The 22,369-nt window shown below is 49.0% G+C and overlaps 1 protein-coding gene across 1 annotated transcript in view; it reads left to right on the top strand.

Annotated features, from left to right (window-relative positions):
• Window positions 1–22,369, top strand: part of LOC146822620 (uncharacterized) — a 298,045-nt gene that overhangs the window by 87,809 nt on the left and 187,867 nt on the right. Inside the window, exon 7 of the mRNA XM_085606794.1 lies at window positions 14,487–14,594. Coding sequence (XP_085462920.1) covers window positions 14,487–14,594 — 108 coding nt within the window. The remainder of the gene's footprint in view (window positions 1–14,486; window positions 14,595–22,369) is intronic.

The following is a 22,369-nucleotide window of genomic DNA, read 5'->3' as shown; positions in this document are numbered from 1 at the left end:
TTATTTGTAACAGATTACTCTTTAGATTACTTTTGGAATTCCAGGACTGGATCCTAGATTCAGTCCTGGGTCAGTACTCAGAATCAAGTGATGAAAGTCGATTTAATTACTGTAATGATTTTTAAACAATATTTAGCTATTTCAAAAGTTTGACACTTAGAAAATATTTCAAAGGAAACATGCAATGATTCCCTATGGAAGAAAATTCAGGTTACAGGTACAGTAGGTTCTCGTTACTTTTGTAATCCAGTACTGGGTGCCTGGACTCAGTATTGGGATCTTTATCCAAAACAGGTAAGTAATTACGTTTTCAGATATTATACGATATTTGAAGAATATTTAAAGATTGCAGAAATCGACACTTAGAAGAAATTTCACAGAAAAACGGACAATGGTTTCCTATGGAAGAAAATTAGGTTATGGGTAAGTACAGTTGTAAGTGTTTGTCAGTCAGTGCTGGGCACCAAGATCCAGCACTGGGAGCTCACCTAAGAGCAGGTGAGTAATTTCGTTTTCGTTACTCGGCTGATTTTTGGTGAATATTTTGAGATTTGAAAAGTCCACACAGTCAATTTTACCCTATGAGGAAAATGAAGTTAGCGGTTTAAGGGTAAGTACTCGACTGGCAGAGTTGAAGTTCTGGGCATAGACTCCGGGGTCCCCCAGTGTCAGGTAGGTACAGTTGGTTCACCCTCAGCGGCTCTAGATCGGCCGGGTGCAGAGAGAGTTAGGCCCAATGTTATCCTGGAGGGATAGGGGGGGCCTTGGTTGGTGGCTGCTGACTGGCAAGCCACGCGGCTGTGGGAGCTGGGCTCCTGGTCACTTACTCAGGGCAAGTGGGGAAGTAGGTAAGAGTAGAGTTTTCACTGCCAGGGCCACTCGGGCGGCTGGGTGCAGGGTGCTTCTGAGCCTTCGGGCGCTCAAATGATTTCTATGGGGAAATCTCTGATTTGGAAAAAGACTGCAAGCTCGGGGACGAGAACTCTTCAGGTGCCACCACCACTTCGAGAGGTAAGTTGGGTAGTTGGAGGTTAGGTGGGTACCCCGGGATTGGGCACAGGGGGCCGCAGGGTGCTGTTTGGTGTCGGGAAATCTTACCCTCTGTTGATCGCGGTTGGGGGGGGCACCTTGTTCTGAGGCTGCAGGCTTCTTCAGGAGTGTCGAGGGAGGTCCTTGGGTGACGGACTCTGGGTCACAGTCGCCGTGGGGTCGTCCTCGGGGTCTTTGTCCACTCCGGCACTGGCCAGGCTTGGCTGGTGCAGACTGTGCTGGGTTCGCGGTTTCGGGCTGCTGCCAGGGGTTAGAGATAGGTTCTGAGTAGAGCCTCTAGTCATGGGAGTCCCAGGAGCTTAGAGCCATAAGGTAGCCAGGTCCTCCGGGGTTGGTGAGGTTGCTGGCCACAAGAGATGCCGCGCTGGAGCAGGAGCAGGGTCGACAGGCCGGTAGGGCTGGGGCCAACGCAGTTGGTGTCTACCTCTTTTTAGCAGCTGCAGGGCAGGTCTTTGTTCTTCTTGCTCTTGTAGTTTCGAATCTGGAATCTGGGGAAGGAAGGTTCAGGGTGCCCCTAAATACTAGATTTAGGGGCGTTACAGGTAGGTGAAGGCCAGGGACCAATGGGTCCCTGTCCTGGGGTGGGTACACCCCCTATCCTGCCCCCCTCCTGTGGGAGGGGGGCAGTAGCCTAGTCCTGATAGGGTAGGGCTTCCCATCTTCAAGATGGCGAGAGCCCGGAGATGTGCTTCACCTCGCCTCCCCCGCCTGAGGGGTGGGGTGGGCAGGCTGGCACATCCCCGGTCCTTATTTGGGGTTTCCGGCCAAGCTTCCCGCCAGAGTGGGGGGTTGCAGTGGCCTGGGGAAGCTCACAGAGGCGGCATGCCTATGAAGCTTCCCCCTGCTTAACCTGGGGGAGGAGATTTATCACCCTGCCCAGGATGTGCATTGTTGCAGGCCCGGGAGAGCCGGGCTCTCCCACTCAGGGGTCCAGCAACATGTCTGCTGTGAGGCAGCCTCAGAGCAGACGTGAATTGTAGGTTAGTTATAAGGGGGCATCTCTAAGATGCCCTCTGGGGTGCTTGGTACATTAAATTCCACACTGGCATCAGTGTGGTTTTAATGTGCTGAGCAGTTTGATACCAAACTTCTCAGGCTTCAGTGCTGCCATTATGGTGCTGTGGAGTTCGTGTTTGGCAAGCTCCCAGCACCATGTACTCTTAAATGGCAGCACTGCACTTACAGGGCCCAGGAATGGACCTAGTTACTGTAGGGGCACAGGGCTCCTGCCTCTGTGCCCACACCACTGGCATAGGGCACCCAGCTAGAGGGGTGGCTGATGTATGCCAGGGCAGTGTAGTTTGTGGGCATGGCACACAGGGATGTGTGCCATGTCGACTCTGTTTTGTCTTGTACCCAGACACTCAGCCTGCCAGGGCAGGGTGTGTGTGTAAGGGTACAGGGCCTCTAAGAGTGGCACAATGAGTGCTGCAGCCCTTAGAGGCCTTCCCTGGTCACAAGGCCCTGGGTACCTAGGGTACCATTTACCAGGGGCTGAGATGTGGCCAGGGCACAACAAGGAAAAGTGCATCAGCTATTAGGCAAAAAAAAAGGGGGGGGGGGGGTTTACTGCAACAGAAACCCACTTTCTAACAGATGGGCGCTTGCTGAAGTGGCTCTGCCGGCCGGGTGCAAAATCCGTCAGTTATCCGGACGATCATCACCCCTCCACGCTTTCATTGGCAGGAACGCACTGCCAGACTGTAGCGAAGCAGTTTGATACCCGAGGCATGCCTGAGGACAGCAATACGACGCGCGACACAGCCTCGTGGTCCTGAGGCCGAGACTGAGAAGTAAACGCGCGGAGAAGGGACACGGCTGGGTGGGCCCGGGGAGCAGTGGCCGGAGGATCGCTGAGGTGCACCGAGACTGTCGTGGTGTGCGACTCGCCTCCGGCCTCCAAATAACGATACGCCTGCTGAGGCGGGGGCTGTGCGGCGACTGTGAGGGAAGCGAGCAACTGTGCCTCGGCTGGAGACCAACGGGAACGCAGGCGGCTGGAATCCCCACAAACAATGGTGAGGGGCTGCTGCGCTGGCCGGGGACACCGGGGGGGGAGTGACGCGCTGCCCTGAGATCCCGCTACTCGCCACCCCCGCCCCCACGGAGCGGAGATGCGATAGGCGTGCGGCCTGGGGCTAAGATGCACACCACATAGACAATTTGTGAACTTTGGCAGCCGCCAGCGGGGGACTCCCTCATGGCAGGTCTCAACACTGTGGACTCTAGCACAGGCCCGAAGTCCCATTGACCAGGGTGGGGGAAACTTGCTCTTTAGCGCCCACATGATTTGCCCCCCCCCCCCCCCCCCCCCCCCCCCCCACCCCTGGCTGGCTGCGGTCCCCGACTGACCTGAGCATCCCGGTGGCCAAGGGGGAATCCTTCTCCGCCTCGCATACAGCACCATGGCAGACGCGCTTACTACATTGCAGGTGCATCAGGCCCATAGCACGAAAGCAACGCCCCGTGCAGTGCACGGTGGAGATGCCACTGCTTAGTGGGGAAGACACGAGTCCCAGCTCGCCACACACCGCAACTGTGCAGAGATATTCTATAGTGTGGTGACACGGGGGATAAGAGGTCAGACCACGCGACCCAAATATAAAAACATACCCAGCTACTACTACGGGTTTTTTCTTGGGCCCACTCAACGGCTGTCCGGCCTGCCGTAACAATCTCCGTGCCTAACGCAGCATAACAGACAAGGATCCCAGACTGCGGTACTCCACCCCGCCCCATACAGCTCTTATTTCAAATACGGACCAGGAGCTTGCACTGCAGGTGCTAATCGTAGCACCCTTAAGGAGAAAACAGTGGCGGCACCGTGGGTTGTAGGAAGGGACACTGAATGTTCAAGCGAACCTTGCGGCGACATCAGAAAAGGCGCCCCGCGGTTATCAATGCATCCAGATGTGGGCTTCCTGCCTCGCCCCATACCGCCTGCAAACCAGACACAGGGCCCCATACCACCACGCAAACATCTCCCAAGACGCCACAATGGGCAAATCCGACAACAAACAGGCCAAGATCACATTTGAGAAGCACGCCACAAGGCTACAAGACATGGGGTCTACACAGATTACGATGATGCCGAAGACGCAACTCGAAACCAGACCAAGAGGAAGACCTAAAAACAATGCTGAGGGAGGTCAAGGTCAGCCTATGCGATATAGACTCAAAACGGGACTCTCTAGATCTACGAATGGACCACGTCTCCCAGAGGGTGGATGTGAGAAAGTGACTCTGTATATACTGTTCCCAAATAGGTACAGGGTGTACAGAGTCCACAGTCCCCAGAGGTTTGGCAGAGGCTAAAGATAGATATAACCTTACTCTCTAAAGTGGTAGCTTGGTCAAGCAGTAAGGCAGTATCAGAGGACAGTGTAAAGCATTTGTTGTACACACTCAGTCAGCAAATGGTCTCACACACTCAATAACTGAACTCTAGGCCAATGGTTTATATATAAAAAATATGCTTGTTTTATTTTAGAACCAACAATAGGCAACACAATTCTAAACACAATGCATTGAGTTCAATGGAAGTTTCAAGTTATTTGCCACAGATTACTCTTAGGATTACTTTTGGAATTCGAGGACTGGATCCTAGATTCAGTCCTGGGTCAGTACTTGGAATCAAGTGATAAAAGTTGACTTAATTACTGTGATTTTTAGACCATATTTTGCTATTTTTTAAGTTGACACTTAGAAAATATTTCATAGAAAACAGTCAATGATTCCCTATGGCAGAAAATTCAAATTGCAGGTATAGTACGTTCTTGTTACTTTTGTAATCCAGTACTGGGTGCCTAGACTCAGTACTGGGACCTTTATCAAAAACAGGTAAGTAGTTACGTTTTCAGATCTTATACGATTTTTAAAGAATATTTTAAGATTGCAGAAATCGACACTGGTTTCCTATGGGAGAAAATTGGGTTACTGGTAAGTACAGTTGTAAGTATTTTTCAGAGTCCGTGCTGGGCACCAAGTTCCAGCAGTGGGAGCTCACCTAAGAGCAGGTGAGTACTTTCGTTTTCGTTACACAGCTGATTTTTGGTGAATATTTTAAGTTTTGAAAAGTCTACACTTAGAACAAATTTCAGGAAAAGCCAGTCCATGTTACCCTATGGAGAAAATTGAGTTATCGGTTTAAAGGTAAGTACTCGACTGGCAGAGTTGAGGTTCTGGGCATAGACTCAGGGGTCTCCCAGGGTCAGGTAGGTACAGCTGGTTCACCCTCAGCGGCACAAGGGCGGCCAGGTGCAGAGAGAGTTAGGCCTAATGTTCTCCTATGAGAGGTAGGGGGGCCTTGGTTGGTGGCTGCTGACTAGCAGACCACGCGGCTGTGGGATCTGGGCTCCTGGTCACTTACTCGGGGCAAGTGGGGGAAGTAGATAGTTGTAGAGTTTACACTGCCAGGGCGGCTGGGTGCAGGGTGCTTTTGAGCCTTCGGGCGCTCAGTTGATTTCAATGGGAAATCTCCGGTTTAGAAAAAGACTGCAAGCTCGGGGACGTAGATTCTTCAGGTGCCACCACCACTTCGAGAGGTAAGTTGGGTAGTTGGAGGATAGGTAGGTACCCCGGGATTGGGCACAGGGGGCCGCGGGGCGCCGGGTGCAGGGGTGTCTTTTGGTGTCGGGAAATCTTCCCCTCTGTTGATCGCGGTTGGGGGGGGGGGGGCACCTGGTTCTGAGGCTGCAGGCTTCTTCAGGAGTGACGAGGGAGGTCCTTGGGGGTCAGTCGCCATGGGGTCGTCCTCATGGTATTTGTTCACTCCGGCACAGGCCAGGTTTGGCGAGTGCAGAGGGTGCTGGGTTCGCGGTTCCGTGCTGCCTCTACTCAAGGGAGTCCCAGGGGGCTTGCAGTCAAAAGGTAGCCAGGTCCTCCAGGGTTTGTGAGGTTGCTGGCCACAAGAGATGCCGGGTTGGAGCAGGAGCAGGTTCGAGGTCGACTGGCCGGTAGGGCTGGGGCCAAATCAGTTGGTGTCTTCCTCTTCACAGCAGCTGCCGGGCAGGTCTTCTTTCTTCTTGCTCTTCTTGTAATTTTGGAATCTGGGGAAGGAAGGTTCAGGGTGCCCCTAAATACTAGATTTAGGGGCGTTACAGGTAGGTGAAGGGCAGGGACCAATGGGTCCCTGTACCTGCGTGGGTACACCCCCTATCCTGCCTCTCTCCTGTGGGAGGGGGGCAGTAGCCTAGTCCTGATAGGGTAGGGTTCCCCATCTTCAAGATGGCGAGAGCCCGGCGATGTGCTTAACCTAGACTCCCCCACCTGAGGTGTGGGATTGGGAGGCTGGCACATCCCCTGTCCTTATTTGGGGTTTCCGGCCAAAGCTTCCCACCAGAGTGGGGGGTTGCAGTGGCCTGGGGAAGCTCACAGAGGCGACATGCCTTTGAAGCTTCCCCCTGCCCATCCTGGGGGAGGAGATTTAGCACCTCGCCCAGGATGTGCATTGTTGCAGGCCCAGGAGAGCAGGGGCTCTCCTACCCAGAGGTCCAGCAACATGTCTGCTGGGTGGCAGCCTAGGCAGCCTCAGAGCAGACGTGGATTGTAGGTTAGGTTTAAGGGGGCACCTCTAAGATGCCCTCTGGGGTGCTGGGTACATTAAATCCCACACTGGCATCAGTGTGGGTTCGAGGCATGTGGGCTGCTGAATTCATATCTGTGCATAGATCGCCGCCTAGTGTTGGGTCCGGATGATTGCACATTGTTGTCCTGGAAGAGTCTTTGAAGTATCACAAGATAGGTGGCTCCTCCCCTGGACTACAGTGCGCATGGGCATCCCCTCCATCCTTGGATAGTTTTTTTCCGCCATTGGGTTCGGATGTCCTAATCTTAGCTCTTTGAGTATTTAGGCCTTTAAATTCGTCGGTATTGTTTTCGTTCGGCGCCGAGTATTTTTGTCGAGTGCGTTCTCGAGTAGATCATCAACGATAGAATCAAAGACATCGAATAGCCTTTAAGCGTTGCCCTCTTTGCAACGCTAAGTATGCTCGCTTCGACGTGCACCCAGTGTGCAACAAGTGCCTCTCTCCAAACCGCGACGAAGCCACCTGTATGGCGTGTTCCAGGTTTCGATCGAAGAAGACCTTTGTATTCGTCGAGCAGCTCGGCTCGAGGCGCAGAAAGCGACGCCGAACCCGGACATCTTCGCGACCGAAGATGAGGAGGTCGTGGACCCTGAAGTTCAGGGGGAGCTATCGGATCCGGCTTCGGAGCGAGAATCCGACTATGATGCCGAAGACGAGCGTATAGTAGATGAAGAGGAAGATTATGTCGTCGAAGAGGTAGGAGACGACGAAGAGGCCCTTGGGGCCGAGGAGGATGGCTCGGAAGATGAGCTAGGCCGGTACAGGGCCCAAAGAGGCACTCGATAAGGCTCCGGTCGAGGGATCGCCACAAGGCCTTACCCAAGATCATTCCTCTCGTTCTAAAGCCCCGCATAAAGGCCCGGCGTTAAACTACCCTAAAGAGCCATCAGTATCGAAAGCGCCATCATTCGATCAAACTAAATCGAAACTGAAGGCAAAGGCACCTAACTCGAAAGTGAAAGAGTCTCTCATCGGCAACAAGGCCTCGAAGCCCTCGGAGCCGAAAACACAAAAGAAGGCTGTCGACGCCAAGAGATCTCATGGGGACGTCGAGCCGAAGACCAAGGTCAAGGTTGCCGACCCGAAAAAATCGGCGCCGAGGATCGTCGACACAGAAATACAGAGCGACCCGCGAGAACCTACCCATCCCAGTCCTCGTGTCGAGAACACGGCGTCTGGTTCGGGGTTAGATGCCACGTCAAAAAGGGTATCGAAGGAACGTGTCGAATCGACAACACAGTCTCCCTTCCTAAAGAAGAAGGTGTCGGAGTCGTTACTCCGCATCCACGACACTGCTTCCATGCTCGGCGCAAAAGCACCCCCGCAGCCGAAGACGGTCGGCACAGTTCACATCGCGTCAACGCACATAAAATTCGGACTACCACCGGCAGTACGACCGAAGATGTTCGACGCAAAGACTGGTCCTGAGCCGCAAAAACGGGTCGACCCGAAGAAAACTGTGGAAGCACCAACAGGAATGCCAATGGGACAGAGAGCTGTCGAAGTACCTCAGGAAGATGAGGAGCCAAGGCAGTTTATCGATGCGGAGACTGGTAGACTTTCAATATATAAAAGAAAGATACTGCCAGAGAAATCAATGGAGCCATACAAAATTCCATTGAAGAAGAGGGCCACATCACCAGTTCTGGTAGAACATAGTCAATATTATGACCAGGAGCCTCAGTCATTCTCACCCACACAATTTGATGGGGATGCTGGTGATGTTGAGGACACTTATCCTGTGGACACTGACCCTGAAGATCAAAACCAACCTTGGGTGGACAATACTGGTACAGGGGACCCACAAACTGCTCCAGACACACAGGCATATGTGGTAAAAACATCTCCTACTGAGGATACTGCTGCTTTCAATGCCTTGATTGAGAGAGCAGCTAAAAATCATGATGTACAGCTCCACACTGATCCTATTGAGGATGATTTTCTGATGGATACCTTCTTTACCTCAGAAAGATCTGTTAAGACTCTGCCCATGTTCAAAGGGGTCCTAAAACCGGCTAATGACATTTTTAAGGAGACCACAAGGGCGAGAGTACTAAACCCTAGGATTGACAAAAAATATAGGCCAGCTCCTGTGGACCTTACCTACATAAGAGGCCAGTTGCCTTTGGACTCGGTGGTTTCCAATGCTCGGAAGAGAGCCAACTCACAGAAAACGGGTGATGCTCCTCCCCCTGACAAGGAGTCTAAGGTCTTGGAAACATCAGGAAAGAGTTGCTGCACAGGCAGCTAACATCTGGAGAATTGCCAACACTCAGGCACTTCTGGCTAGATACGACAGGGCGCATTATGATACCCTAGAGACACTGCTACAGCACCTCCCAGATCAGTATAAGGAAGGAGCAGAGTCGCTTATTAGAGAAGGGAAGCTCATAAGCAACGCTTCCATTAAGTGCGCTCTTGACGTAGCGGACACTGCAGCTAGGGCTATCAACACCAGCGTCATGTTAAGAAGGCATGCTTGGTTGAGAATCTCAGGATTCAAACCAGAGATACAGACAACTATACTCAATCAACCTGTCAACCCTGACTCCCTCTTTGGCCCCGAAGTTGACACCACTCTAGAAAAGATCAAAAAAGATACAGAGACTGCGAAGTCTATGGGGGCTCTGCAATCACAGCAGTTTCGGAGTGGGTCCTTTCGTCGCTCTAGCAACAGAGGACCATCTAAAAACCAGAACTCCCAACAGTCGCAGTACACTAAAGGAGGTTCACAGACCACCTATAATAAGAATAATAGAGGTGGATACCGTGGAAACAACGTCAAAGGCAGAGGCCGAGGGAACAACGGCTCCAGGTCCTCCGCCACCAACAAACAGTGACGCCTTGTCACTGCCACCCGACCACATAACACCTGTCGGGGGGAGACTCCAAGAGTTCCTGCCGGTCTGGAAATCCATCACTACAGACAGGTGGGTGAGAGACATTGTCCAGTACGGTTATTGTCTGGAGCTCACATCCACTCCACCAAACATCCCACCAAGACACCGTCCTATGTTCGCAGAGCACTTGCACTTATTCCTCCAGGAAGTTCTCAGTATGCTCCAAAAAGGAGTCATAGAACTCGTGCCTGCAGAAGAACAGGGATCAGGAGTGTACTCACTGTATTTTCTGATCCCCAAAAAGGACGGGTCTCTCAGACCCATACTGGATTTAAGACTTCTAAACCGTTACATTCTGTCAGAGCATTTTCACATGCTCACCCTACAACAGGTGCTGCCGTTACTCAGTCAGGGAGACTTTCTCGCAACACTAGATCTCAAAGATGCGTATTTCCATATACCCATACACCCATCACAATGAAAATATCTCAGGTTCACTGTTCTAAATCAACATTACCAATTCAAAGTCCTCCCTTTCGGAGTAACAACGGCACCCAGAGTGTTCACCAAGTGCCTGGCGACAGTGGCAGCACACTTAAGGAGACAGCACATACATGTCTATCCTTATCTGGACGACTGGCTTATCCAGGGAAAGTCAGCCCAGCAGTGTGCCAACCACATTTCCCACACCATTCACCTTCTTCACAGCCTGGGATTCTCACTGAATTATCCAAAGTCCCACCTGGAACCCTCCCACGTACAGCAGTACCTAGGCGCAACCATAGACACTCTGGCAGCCAAGGCACAGCCCAATTCAGTGAGGATCAACAGCATGCAGTTGCTCATAAAAAAAAGTTCAAACCTCAACACTCACTACCGGCACGAGTGTTTATGCAGTTGATAAGCATGATGACCTCCTGCATCTTCATAGTCCCGCATGCGAGATTACATATGCGCCCGCTTCAGGAGTGCTTGGCACGTCAGTGGAATCAGGCTCACGGACAGTTGAAAGACCTAGTGTTGGTGAGCGCTCGGGCATACAACTCTGCATTGGTGGAATCCACAAAACCTTTGCAAGGGCCGACCGTTCCAAGAGCCTGTCCCACAAATCATACTGACGGACGCGTCTCTCCAGGGATGGGGAGCTCATGTACTCAATTACACAGTGCAGGGACTATGGACGACACAGCAAAGGAGGATGCACATCAACCTCCTGGAACTCATGGCAATCTTCCTTGCAATGAAGGCATTCAAAGTACACTTGTGCAACAAAGTCGTGTTGATCCGGACGGACAACATGACCGCCATGTACTACATACAAAAGCAGGGAGGAACACACTCCCCACAATTGTCTCATCTGGCTCAGAGCATGTGGAAGTGGGCCATTCAGAGGAACATCTTCCTCATGGTGGAACACCTCCCGGGCAAGGACAACCAGATGGCGGGTCTGCTCAGCAGACACAGCCACCAAATACACGAGTGGGAGATGCATCCATCAGTACTCCAACCGTACTTCCAACGGTGGGGTCATCCAGAGATAGACCTATTCGCCACAAGGGAAAACTCAAAATGCCAAAACTTTGCCGCCAGGTTCCCACATCCACAGTCGCAGGGCAATGCGATATGGATGAACTGGTCAGGCAGATTTGCGTACGCTTTTCCCCCAGCACCATTAATACCGCTGGTGGCACGCAAACTGAGGCAACACTCGTTGACGCTCATCCTGGTTGCTCCAACGTGGGCACGCCAGCCATGGTACACCACGTTTCTGGAACTCTCCGTGGTACCGCATCGAAGACTACGGCTAACACCCACGCTTTTAACGCAGAGCCATGGCGAAATTCAGCACCCAGATCCGCAACAGCTGAACCTGGCGATCTGGCTCCTGAGATCTTAGAATTTGGCTACCTAAACTTGCCTCCAGAATGTATGAATATCATCAAGGAGGCAAGGAGACCCACTACCAGAGCCTGCTATGCGGCTAAGTGGAAAAGATTTGTCATTTATTGTAAAAAAATAATGACATCAATCCGCTGGATGCATCAACTCAAAACATTATCTGTTATCTATTACACTTATACCGATGCAATCTAGCATACAATTCCATCCGTATACATTTAACCGCACTGGCAGCTTGCCTTCAGAACAGGCAGCACCTCTCACTGTTCAGAGTGCCTGCCATCAAAGCCTTCTTGGAGGGACTCAAACAAGTGATTCCTCCTACACACCCACCTTCACCAGTCTGGAACCTAAATGTGGTCCTCACCAGACTGATGGGACCACCTGTTGAACCTCTACACTCTTGTCAGATTCAATTTCTAACCTGGAAAGTAGCTTTCCTAGTTGCCATTACTTCACTAAGAAGAGTTAGTGAACTTCAGGCACTAACCATTCAAGAGCCATTTATACAGGTTCATGCCAACAGGGTCGTACTACGCACCAATCCTACTTTCATGCCCAAGGTAATTTCGCAGTTCCATATGAACCAATCCATAGAACTACCAGTGTTTTATCCTAATCCTGAGAATGTAGCAGAGAGAATGCTCCACACACTTGATATCAAAAGAGCTCTCATGTACTATATTGACAGAACACAAAATTTCAGGAAGACGAAACAACTGTTTGTTGCATTTTCTCCACAGCACAAAGGCAACCCCATTTCCAAAGCAGGAATAGCTAGGTGGATCGTTAAGTGTATACAGATTTGCTATGAAAAAGCTAAGCGCACACTAACAATTCTTCCGAGAGCCCACTCCACATGAAAGTTAGGGGCCTCCATGGCTTTCCTGGGAAATATTCCTTTAGAGGAGATATGTAGAGCAGCCACATGGTCCACTATACATACATTTACCAAGCACTACTGTGTAGATGTACACAAGACAGCAGGCAGCTGTAGGACAGGCTGTTCTCAAAACTCTTTTTCAGACTGCTGCAGCTGGCACGGGAAGCCGCCGCTAAATGGAGGGACTGCTATATAATCTATGCACAGATATGAATTCAGCAGCCCACATGCCTCGAACCGAATATGCTACTTACCAGTATGCATCTGTTCTTGGCATGTAGGGCTGCTGACATTCATATCGCCCACCCTCCTCCCCGGCGCCTGTAGCAGCTGTAGCATTCAGTAATTACTAGTTAGCATGGTCATCATTCACTGTATTACACTCCATCTATGCCACAATGGCGAAAAACAATCTAAGGATGGAGGGGATGCCCATGCGCACTGTAGTCCAGGGGAGGAGCCACCTATCTTGTGATACTTCGAAGACTCTTCCAGGACAACAATGTGCAATCATCCGGACCCAACACTAGGCGGCGATCTATGCACAGATATGAATGTCAGCAGCCCTACATGCCAAGAACAGATGCATACTGGTAAGTAGCATATTCGGTTTAATGTGCTGAGAAGTTTGACACCAAACTTCTCAGTTTTTAGTGTTGCCATTATGGTGCTGTGGAGCTAGTGTTTGACGAGCTCTCAGCACCATGTACTCTTAAATGGCAGCACTGCACTTACAGGGCTCAGGAATGGACCTGGGCACTGTAGGGGCACAGGGCTCCTGCTCCCACACCATTGGCATAAGGCACCCAGCTAGAGGGTTGGCTGATGTATGCCATGGCAGTGTAGGTGATGGGCATGGCACACAGGGATGTGTGTCATGTCGACTTTGTTTTTGTCTTGCACCCAAACACTCAGCCCAGGGGCTGACATGTGGCCAGGGTTTGCCAATTTGGGTTTTGTTTGTTTTAGGGAAGGAACATCGGCTCTGGGCACCTGATTGGCAGGAGTCCAGGGCACACTCAGTCAAAGTACATTCAGCAATTCAGCAAAAAGTGGGGGCATACCATGCAAGAAAGATGGCACTTTCTCACACCGCGATTATAACAAAAGTAAAGGAATAGAAAAAAACATCTATTTCTTTACTCTTGCTATAATCGCGGCACCCGCGTTTCACTCAAATCGCCAACCTCTCAGCCTAGATTGGGCTCACCATGTCTTGTCAGCATTGTTTTTCCTACTTTGCCACTTTCATCTGCTGCTGCCTGCATTGCTCTGGTACATTGCTCTGGTACATTCTTTGTCATCGGTTTGTTTTGCTAAGGAGTGCTAATGTTCACCCATTAGCATCGAGATTCTCACATTTGCATTTGAAAGGCTACCTTTCACATCTGCTGGACTGTTTACTAGGAAAACAAGCATTGCCATAGCCAATAGGTCTCGCTTTTGGGACCTTATAAGTATTTAGTTATGCAGCACAATGTTTGGTGCAACAACATCAACTGTTGCATGGCTAAACACTTATAAGGTACAAGGTTTATCCATGCACCAGCTGATGTTGTTGCACCAAGGATATTGTGCGGCAAAAACTAAATACTTAGAAGGTCCCAAAAGCGAGACCTATTGGCTATGCCAAAGCTTGTCTTGCATATTCCTTACACTTCTTTCCCACCTGCCTGTGAGAAAAGTCTATCAAAGGAGTCCATGTGCAGTATCACCAAGAGGAGTAGTCACTCTACCTCGTGACTTAAAAGATTTCTTAAAAGAAAAACAAGTTGCACAACTCCAAACCCAAAATCTAGATGGCCAAAGTATGCAGAGCATGTTAATCTACAGCACTACGTGCCATGAGCAGATGCTTACAGGGTAAATCACAATCCTTATGCTTCCTTATGTTAGTCCTGTGCATATGGATGGGAGCTATGGGTATTGTTTTCACAAGACATTTTTTTAAATGTGTTGAAGCCTAGCAGGGTTCTTTGGGATTGGGGCAATGATCCATATAATAGTGAAGTAGATATGACCGTAGACTTGAATGGGTTTGGCCTCACCTTGATTTGGCAATCCTTGGTAGTATACTGTTTGGGCGGATAGAGGAGTACATTAGCTTTTGGGTACTAGACAAATGACTCCACAAACCATCTTATTTTAAAAGCTAATTTGGGCAACTCAGCAAATTATTATATCGCTATAATGTAACATATAATTGTGTTGTGTTTTCTTCAACAGAACAGGCACTTTCCACTTCTCATAAAAGGTGTACAGGCTCCGACCGTGGCAGTTATAAAGAAATTGGCCAAGGAGGTTGAGGAAGAAGAAGGGATACAAACCTATGCAGTGAGTTTGATTGCCTTATTAAACTAGATTGTTTAAGCTTTGCAACTTGGATTTGGATTGTTTCATTTATAATTTGTATGTCATTGTAGATGAAAGCAATTGTATCCTTTTACTTTGTTGGTCACATAGCCTTCAGTAAGACCTTATGTTGAGTGAATTGTGCTCAAACTATAGCTTCCACATGCTGTCATGACTGTTATGTTTGAGTTCCAGTGTAAGCTGTTCTATGCTGGGTAGTTGCACATCTGGAGGATGGGGAGCCTTTTTTTTTGTTTGTTGCAGTTGTATCATTCATATTAATTTGCCTCTGTTGCACTGTATTGTAGTAAGAGAGGGGTTCTTTTTTTCAGGCAATCCAGGGCGTTGATTTTTATATTTAGAATATATTAAGGGTCATTATGACTGTTGCTGAAAACTTTTTGCAGCCAGTTAATGGCTACAATTTTTTAAAGGATCCAATTAAGTTGTCAGAATTGAGCCATTGATCACTGTTGTCTGAGAACACCAGAAAAAGAATGCCATTTAGTCTCGGAATTTCAGAAATTCTGTTATAAACTAAATAAAGGGGGTTGAATGGTCCCAAAAGTAAAAAAAAAAGCTTAGGAGTCTCCGGCTAGGCAATTTTCAACTTGCCAGTTTGGAAAAGGGTGGGCATTTTAACCTCATGTCACCTCTGTAATTATTACAAAGAAGACATTTGTCATATAGTTGTTAGTTGTCTGGCTCTATCGAGAGAATGCAGAAGCCTGCTGAGAGGTTTTTAACAAATATGCCATTCTCACATCATGTCAAGCAGTAATAGCCAGTTTGTTTGGAGAAGACTAATCATTCACTGGTAAATTTCTAAAGTTCATTGAGGTAGCGGAGGGCAAACTATCTAAATGCATATCATAATGATTTACAAGGTCGATTACGCTATTTACCCACGCTCAAACTGAGGAGAACGTGAGACACTGATAGTACGGGTTTCCCGTCAGATAAATGGTCTAGTGGTTGGATTTATGACGTAAAAATGTTAGGGTTTTTTGTATGTTTTTTTAAAGTAAAGAATGATACTGATGTTGATAATGGGCACATCGCACTTTAAAATCCTTACGTTTAGAAAGTGGGAGAATCGGATACAGGCCGGGGAATATAACAGAATCATTTCTTCTTCTTTCTAAACTTTGAATCAGTTTAAAGCATTTTAAGACTCTGTTACAATGTGTATGGAATATGAAATGAGGCACATTATAGGTTTATTATTAACTGAACATAAGGTTATAAATTAGTTACTCACTTTCTTAAAATGGATAACCAGGCTGATATGCGACTATCAGATTTGTGGTTTTATAATGTTTTGTACATTCGAGCATGTTCTAAATATCTGTGTTTCATCCATGACTATCATTTAGTATTAGGATAATAGAGGAACCCTGTCAGGCACGTTGCACTTAGTTGATTGCTTTCCACAAATTCAATTGTGGATTAATCCACAAAGGTGTAATTATGAAATTTGAGGCGTATGGGCCTATTAAGTGCAATAAGACTTTATGGAATGTTTCAACTGTAGAATGGTGCTGTTAAAAATCTATTTTTACCTTGCAGTTTTGAATACATTGCGAAGATTTTAACTTTTTTAAATCGGTCCTTTTAAAAATATTTAGTTATGATGTGTCATACGGTTGTGTCACACTAAGTTTTATTTATTTTATTGCTGCATTAAGGAAACAGAAACAAACATACAAAAGGAGGGCAAACTTTCATTTTCTCAAAGAAGGGGAACTTCGCACCCATAAGATGGCATATGTATCCATAGTTTCATAATAAGTCAGGTCTATAAACTGTACTTAACAGTTCATGAGAGGATTAAATAAAAGGATGACAGGAATCATAAAATATCATACATATTGAGGGATCAGGGGGTGGTAAGGGGGATTGGAGAGTATAAACACTTGCTGTAGGTTTAAGTCAAAGAAACAGCTTTGCGTTAAAGAGGATTAGAGTCCAATTTTACCTATTCATGTTGGAGGATGTACATGCATGAGACTACCATGGGGCGTCGTGCGGCACATACCGATGGTAGGTTGGGAAGGGTAGGGAAATGGAAGGGGTCTGGTCGTGGTCAGGAGTTTGAAGGGGCGGGGGAAAAGATGCAGTGGAATCGAGGTGCAAGGTGCAAAGATAGGTACAGTATATGTGCCAAATGTCCTTGGGCTGCAGGCCCTTTCTTTGTCTTTGAGCGGTTGTCCCAGGTCTTCCTCCCAGTGGTGCCGTGCCCCCGATCTTGTAACTGCTTCAGAGTCTTGCAAGACCGGTAGAGTTTAGTGACCAGATTTGAGCTGTTATTGTCTGTTATAAGGAGTGTGACAGGTGGGAATTCGTCTGGGGGGAGGAGAAGGATAGGATTACTGCATGCAAAGCACCATGCAGTCCAGTTATAATGAATCTATCTATGTGGGATAATTCCGAATAAATAGATAGCTCTTCCAATGTTCTGATGTGTCCCTCTGAGAAAAGGTCTCCAAATGTGTGGAGGCATAGCTTTCGTAAGGTACGTTGTACTAATTTCTCGGACTTTAATAGGATCCATGGATTGCGAGGCACTGGAAATTTAGCAGAATACAAAGAGCCAGATCCCAGAAGTCCGCCAGGCCCAACATGTGGTAGCGTTTTTACTTCTGTAGGGTCCAGCCCGATTCCTTGTGGGAATATCGTATTGAGTGGGACAGGGTCCGCCAGGTCCTGCTCGTGCTTGCTATAGGGTATACGGGTGTCAGGATGAAACCAGTTGTAGGCGAACTGCGCCTGCATGACCCGATCATACAAGTTGAGGTTGGGGAAAGCAAACCTGCCCCGTTCGTAGGGAAGTGTGAGTGTATGGCATGCTATTCGTGGCCTTCGACCAGCCCATATCTGGCGGAGCAGTTGACCGTTTAGCTGTGAGAAAAACGTTTGTCTGAGGGATGGGTATGTTTACGAAGGGATCTAGAAAGTGCGGAAGGATGTTCCTTTTGAGGGTTATGTATCTGTGAGAAAGTGGTTCTGTATATACTGTTCCCAAATAGGTACAGGGTGTACAGAGTCCAGTCCCCAGAGGTTTGGCAGAGGCTAGAGTTAGATATAACCTTACTCTCTAAGGTGGTAGCTTGGTCGAGCAGTAAGGCAGTATCCGAAGACAGTGTAAAGCATTTGTTGCGCACACACACAGCCAGCAAATGGTCTCACACTCAATAACTGAACTCTAGGCCAATGGTTTATATATAAAAAATATATGCTTGTTCTATTTTAGAACCAACAATAGGTATTAAAATATACTTTCTCAGAATGAGATGCTTTATATAAATACTTTCGCAATATGCAATTGACTTTTGTAGAAAGTTACAAGTGGTTGCAATAGGCAACACAATTCTAAACACAATAATGCATTGAGTTCAATGGAAGTTTCAAGTTATTTACCACAGATTACTTTTAGGATTACTTTTGGAATTCCAGGACTGGATCCTAGATTCAGTCCTGGGTCAGTACTTGGAATCAAGTGATGAAAGTAGACTTAATGACTGATTTTCAGTCAATATTTTGCTATTTTAAAAGTTGACACTTAGAAAATATTTCATAGAAAACAGTCAATGATTCCCTATGGCAGAAAATTCAATTTGCAGGTATAGTATATTCTCGTTACTTTTGTAATCCAGTACTGGGTGCCTAGACTCAGTACTGGGACCTTTATCCAAAACAAATAAGTAATTACGTTTTCAGAAATTATACGATTTTTAAAGAATATTTAAAGATTGCAGAAATTGACAAATTTCACAGAAAAACAGTCCATGATTTCCTATGGGAGAAAATTGGGTTACTGGTAAGTACAGATGTAAGTATTTTTCAGAGTCAGTGCTGGGCACCAATATCCAGTACTGGTAGCTCACCTAAGAGCAGGTGAGAGTTTTCGTTACTCGGCTGATTTTTGGTGAATATTTTAAGTTTTGAAAAGTCAACACTTAGAAGAAATTTCAGGAAAAGCCAGTCAATGTTACCCTATGGAGAAAATTGAGTTACCGGTTTAAAGGTCAGTACTCGACTGACAGTTAAGGTTCTGGGCATAGACTCTGGGGTCTCCCAGGGTCAGGTAGGTACAGCTGGTTCACCCTCAGCGGCACAAGGGCGGCCGGGTGCAGAGAGTTAGGCCCAGTGTTATCCTATGAGAGGTAGGGGGGGGCCTTGGTTGGTGGCTGCTACCTAGCAGGCCACGCGGCTGTGGGAGCTGGGCTCCTGGTCACTTACTCAGGGCAGGTGGGGAAGTAGATAGGTGTAGAGGTTACACTGCCAGGGCCACTCGAGCGGCTGGGTGCAGGGTGCATTTGAGCCTTCGGGCGCTCAATTGATCGCAATGGGAAATCTCCGGTTTAGAAAAAGACTGCAAGCTCTGGGACGAAGATTCTTCAGGTGCCACCACCACTTCGAGAGGTAAGTTGGCTAGTTGGAGGATAGGTAGGTACCCCGGGATTGGGCACAGGGGGCCGCGGGGCGCCGGGTGCAGGGGTGCCTTTTGGTGTCGGGAAATCTTATCCTTTGTTGATCGTGGTTGGGGGGGCACCTGGATTTGAGGCTGCAGGCTTCTTCAGGAGTGTCGAGGGAGGTCCTTGGGTGCCGGACTAGGGGTCACAGTCACCGTGTGGTCGTCCCCGTGGTCTTTGTTCACTCCGGCACAGGCCAGACTTGGCGGGTGCAGAGTGGGAAGGGTTCCCGGTTCCGGGCTGCTGCCAGGGATTAGAAGTAGGTTTTGAGTAGAGCCTCTACTCATAGGAGTCCCAGGGGTTTAGAGTCAAAAGGTAGCCAGGTCCTCCGGGGTTTGTGAGGTTGCTGGCCACAAGAGATGCCGGGTTGGAGCAGGAGCAGGTTCGAGGGTCGACAGGCCGGTAGGGCTGGGGACAAAGCAGTTGGTGTCTTCCTCTTCTTAGCAGCTGCAGGGCGGGTCTTCTTTCTTCTAGCTCTTCTTCGGATTCTGGAATCTGGGGAAGGAGGGGTTCAGTGTGCCCCTAAATACTAGATTTAGGGGTGTTACAGGTAGGTGAAGGACAGGGACCAATGGGTCCCTTTCCTGGGGTGGGTACAGCCCCTATCCTGCCTCTCTCCTGTGGGAGGGGGGCAGCAGCCTAGTCCTGATTGGGCAGGGCTTCCCATCTTCAAGATAGCGAGAGCCCGAAGATGTGCTTCACCTGAGGGGTGGGGTTGGCAGGCTGGCACATCCCCTGTCCTTATTGGGGTTTCTGGCCAAGCTTCCCGCCAGAGTGGGGGGTTGCAGTGGCCTGGGGAAGCTCACAGAGCGGCATGCCTTTGAAGCTTCCCCCTGCTCATCCTGGGGGAGGAGATTTAGCACCTTGCCCAGGATGTGCATTGTTGCAGACCCAGGAGAGCAGGGGCTCGCCTGCCCAGGGGTCCGGCAACATGTCTGCTGTGTGGCAGCCTAGGCAGCCTCAGAACAGACGTGGATTGTAGGTTAGGTTTCAGGGGGCATCTCTAAGATGCCCTCTGGGGTGCTTAGTACTTTACATCCCACACTGGCATCAGTGGGTTTAATGTGCTGAGCAGTTTGATACCAAACTTCTCAGTCTTTAGTGTTGCCATTATGGTGCTGTGGAGTTCGTGTTTGACGAGCTTCCAGCACCATATGCTCTTAAATGGCAGCACTGCACTTACAGTGCCCAGGAATGGACCCGGGTACTGTAGGGGCACAGGGCTCCTGATCTTGTCCCCACACCATTGGCATAGGGCACCCAGCTAGAGGGGTGGCTGATGTATGCCATGGCATTGTAGGTGGTGGGCATGGCACACAGGGATGTGTGCCATGTCGACTCTTTGATTTGTCTTGTACCCAGACACTCTGGGTGGGGGTGTGTGTGTGTACAGGGCCTCTAAGGGTGGCACAATGGGTGCTGCAGCCCTTAGAGGCCTTCCCTGGTCACAAGGCCTAGGGTACCATTTACCAGGGGCTGACATGTGGCGAGGGTTTGCAAATTTGTGTTTTGTGTTTTAGGGAAGGAACATAGGCCCTGGGCACCTGATTGGCAGGAGTCCAGGGCACACGCAGTTAAAGTACATTCAGCAAAAAGTGGGGGCATGCAAGAAAGATGGCTCTTTCTCACAGTATCTGGCCATTGACAGTGGCAGTCAGACCCAGCGGTCCACCTGGGTGGTCAGCTTATCCATGGCAGGTCCGTAATTCATACAGGTTATCTGTTCTTTGTTTCTATGAAGTGTGATCCATAGATGTTTGGTGGTGTCCGTCACCCAGCGACGGAGGCAGGTGCTGCAAGCGGGAGTTAAGGCCGTCAGAGGGAAAAGCTCGGATTTGCCCCAATTTATGCGCAGGCCCGACATTTCTCCGAAGCAGCCGATCTCATCCATAAGAGGGTTCAGATTTACAGCAGGGTTCCTTATAAATAGCGTTATGTCATACACGTACGTGGAAATTAATAGAGGGCCGGGACAGAATTGAAGTCCACGGTGCATGTGCTTCTCCTGCAAATGCCTAACCAGGGGGTCCATAGCTATAATAAAAAGTAACTGAGAATGGGCAGCCCTGTTGCGTGCACCATGACACCAGGAAGGGTATTGAGAGGGAGATGTTTACCCGAAGCCTGGCTGTGGGAGAGGAGTATAAGAGTGAAATTAGCACAATAAACTTCTTGGGTATGCCTAGTTTGCTGAGTGTTGCATAGAGGAAAGGCCACCCCAGAGAGTCAAAGGCCTTCTCAGTATCTGGGAGTGCTACTGCTGCAGGAGGGTTAGGTGATATCCTGTTTGTTAGAAATGGGGGTCTCTAGTTGGCAATGGCTGGCCACTGTCCAAGTAGGGACCCTTCTTCCTAAGTCAGAGTAAGCAGCCTACACCCTTTGACAACCCCTGCTCAACCCTGTGGTAACATAGCACGAGCAGCTAGGCTTATCTCAGAGGCAGTGTGTTAAGCATTTATGACCATACACAGTAATATAATGAGGAACACTACAAATGGACACCACTCAAGTAGTTATGAAAAATAGGTATTTTTATATAGACATAATCACAATACGATAAAAATATAATTACTTTAGAAATGCTGCAAAAATAGTTCAAGGTGCACAAAAGGATGTTTAGTTCAATGCAGTGGTCTCTGCGACCCTTTTACTCACAAAGTATCTGGTTCCTGGAGCAAAGCAACAAAAATGTCGCTAAGGAGCTGTAGCGATAAATTTCCTCCCGCTAACCAGTGATGCGTTGAATCCTTACCGCAAGGGAGGATGATGCGCTGGGTTGCGGGCAGGACAAAGCGACAAACTTCTTCACGCTAAGCCGGTGAAGCGATGAAATCCTTGCCGCGAAGGGAGGATGATGCACCGGGCCTGTTGCGTGTGCGATCGTGCTGCGATGATGAAAATGGCGCTCCGCGAGGGAGCGACGATCCGGATGCGATGCGGGAAAAATGGCGAACGCTCTGCGTCCGCGCTGCGATGATCCTGTTGCGATGATTTTCAGATAGCAGGCGTTTTCGGGCCTGCTGACAAATGATGCGATCTTCTTGGGGATAGCAAGCACTCGGCGACAGCGGAGCGGCGATTTTCCTCACGCTCACCAGCTGCAGCGGCTCGCTAACTGGGGTTAGCGATGATTTTCAGCGCTCTCTTCTCAGCAGTAGAAATAGAGGCCCTGGAACACACAGGGGCCTCACCTGCAGATAGTAATCCTCGCTGGGAGGAAACAGGAGGCTGATGGTGGAGTCTGATGTGCCTGAGACTCCAGCAGGAGGCTAGCTCTCTTCT

The sequence above is a fragment of the Triturus cristatus genome, chromosome 5_2, assembly GCF_964204655.1.
Source record: "Triturus cristatus chromosome 5_2, aTriCri1.1, whole genome shotgun sequence".
NCBI classification, from domain to species: Eukaryota; Metazoa; Chordata; class Amphibia; order Caudata; family Salamandridae; genus Triturus; species Triturus cristatus.
The sequence above is the reverse complement of the archived record's forward strand: the minus strand, read 5'-3'. Positions and strand labels throughout refer to the sequence as shown.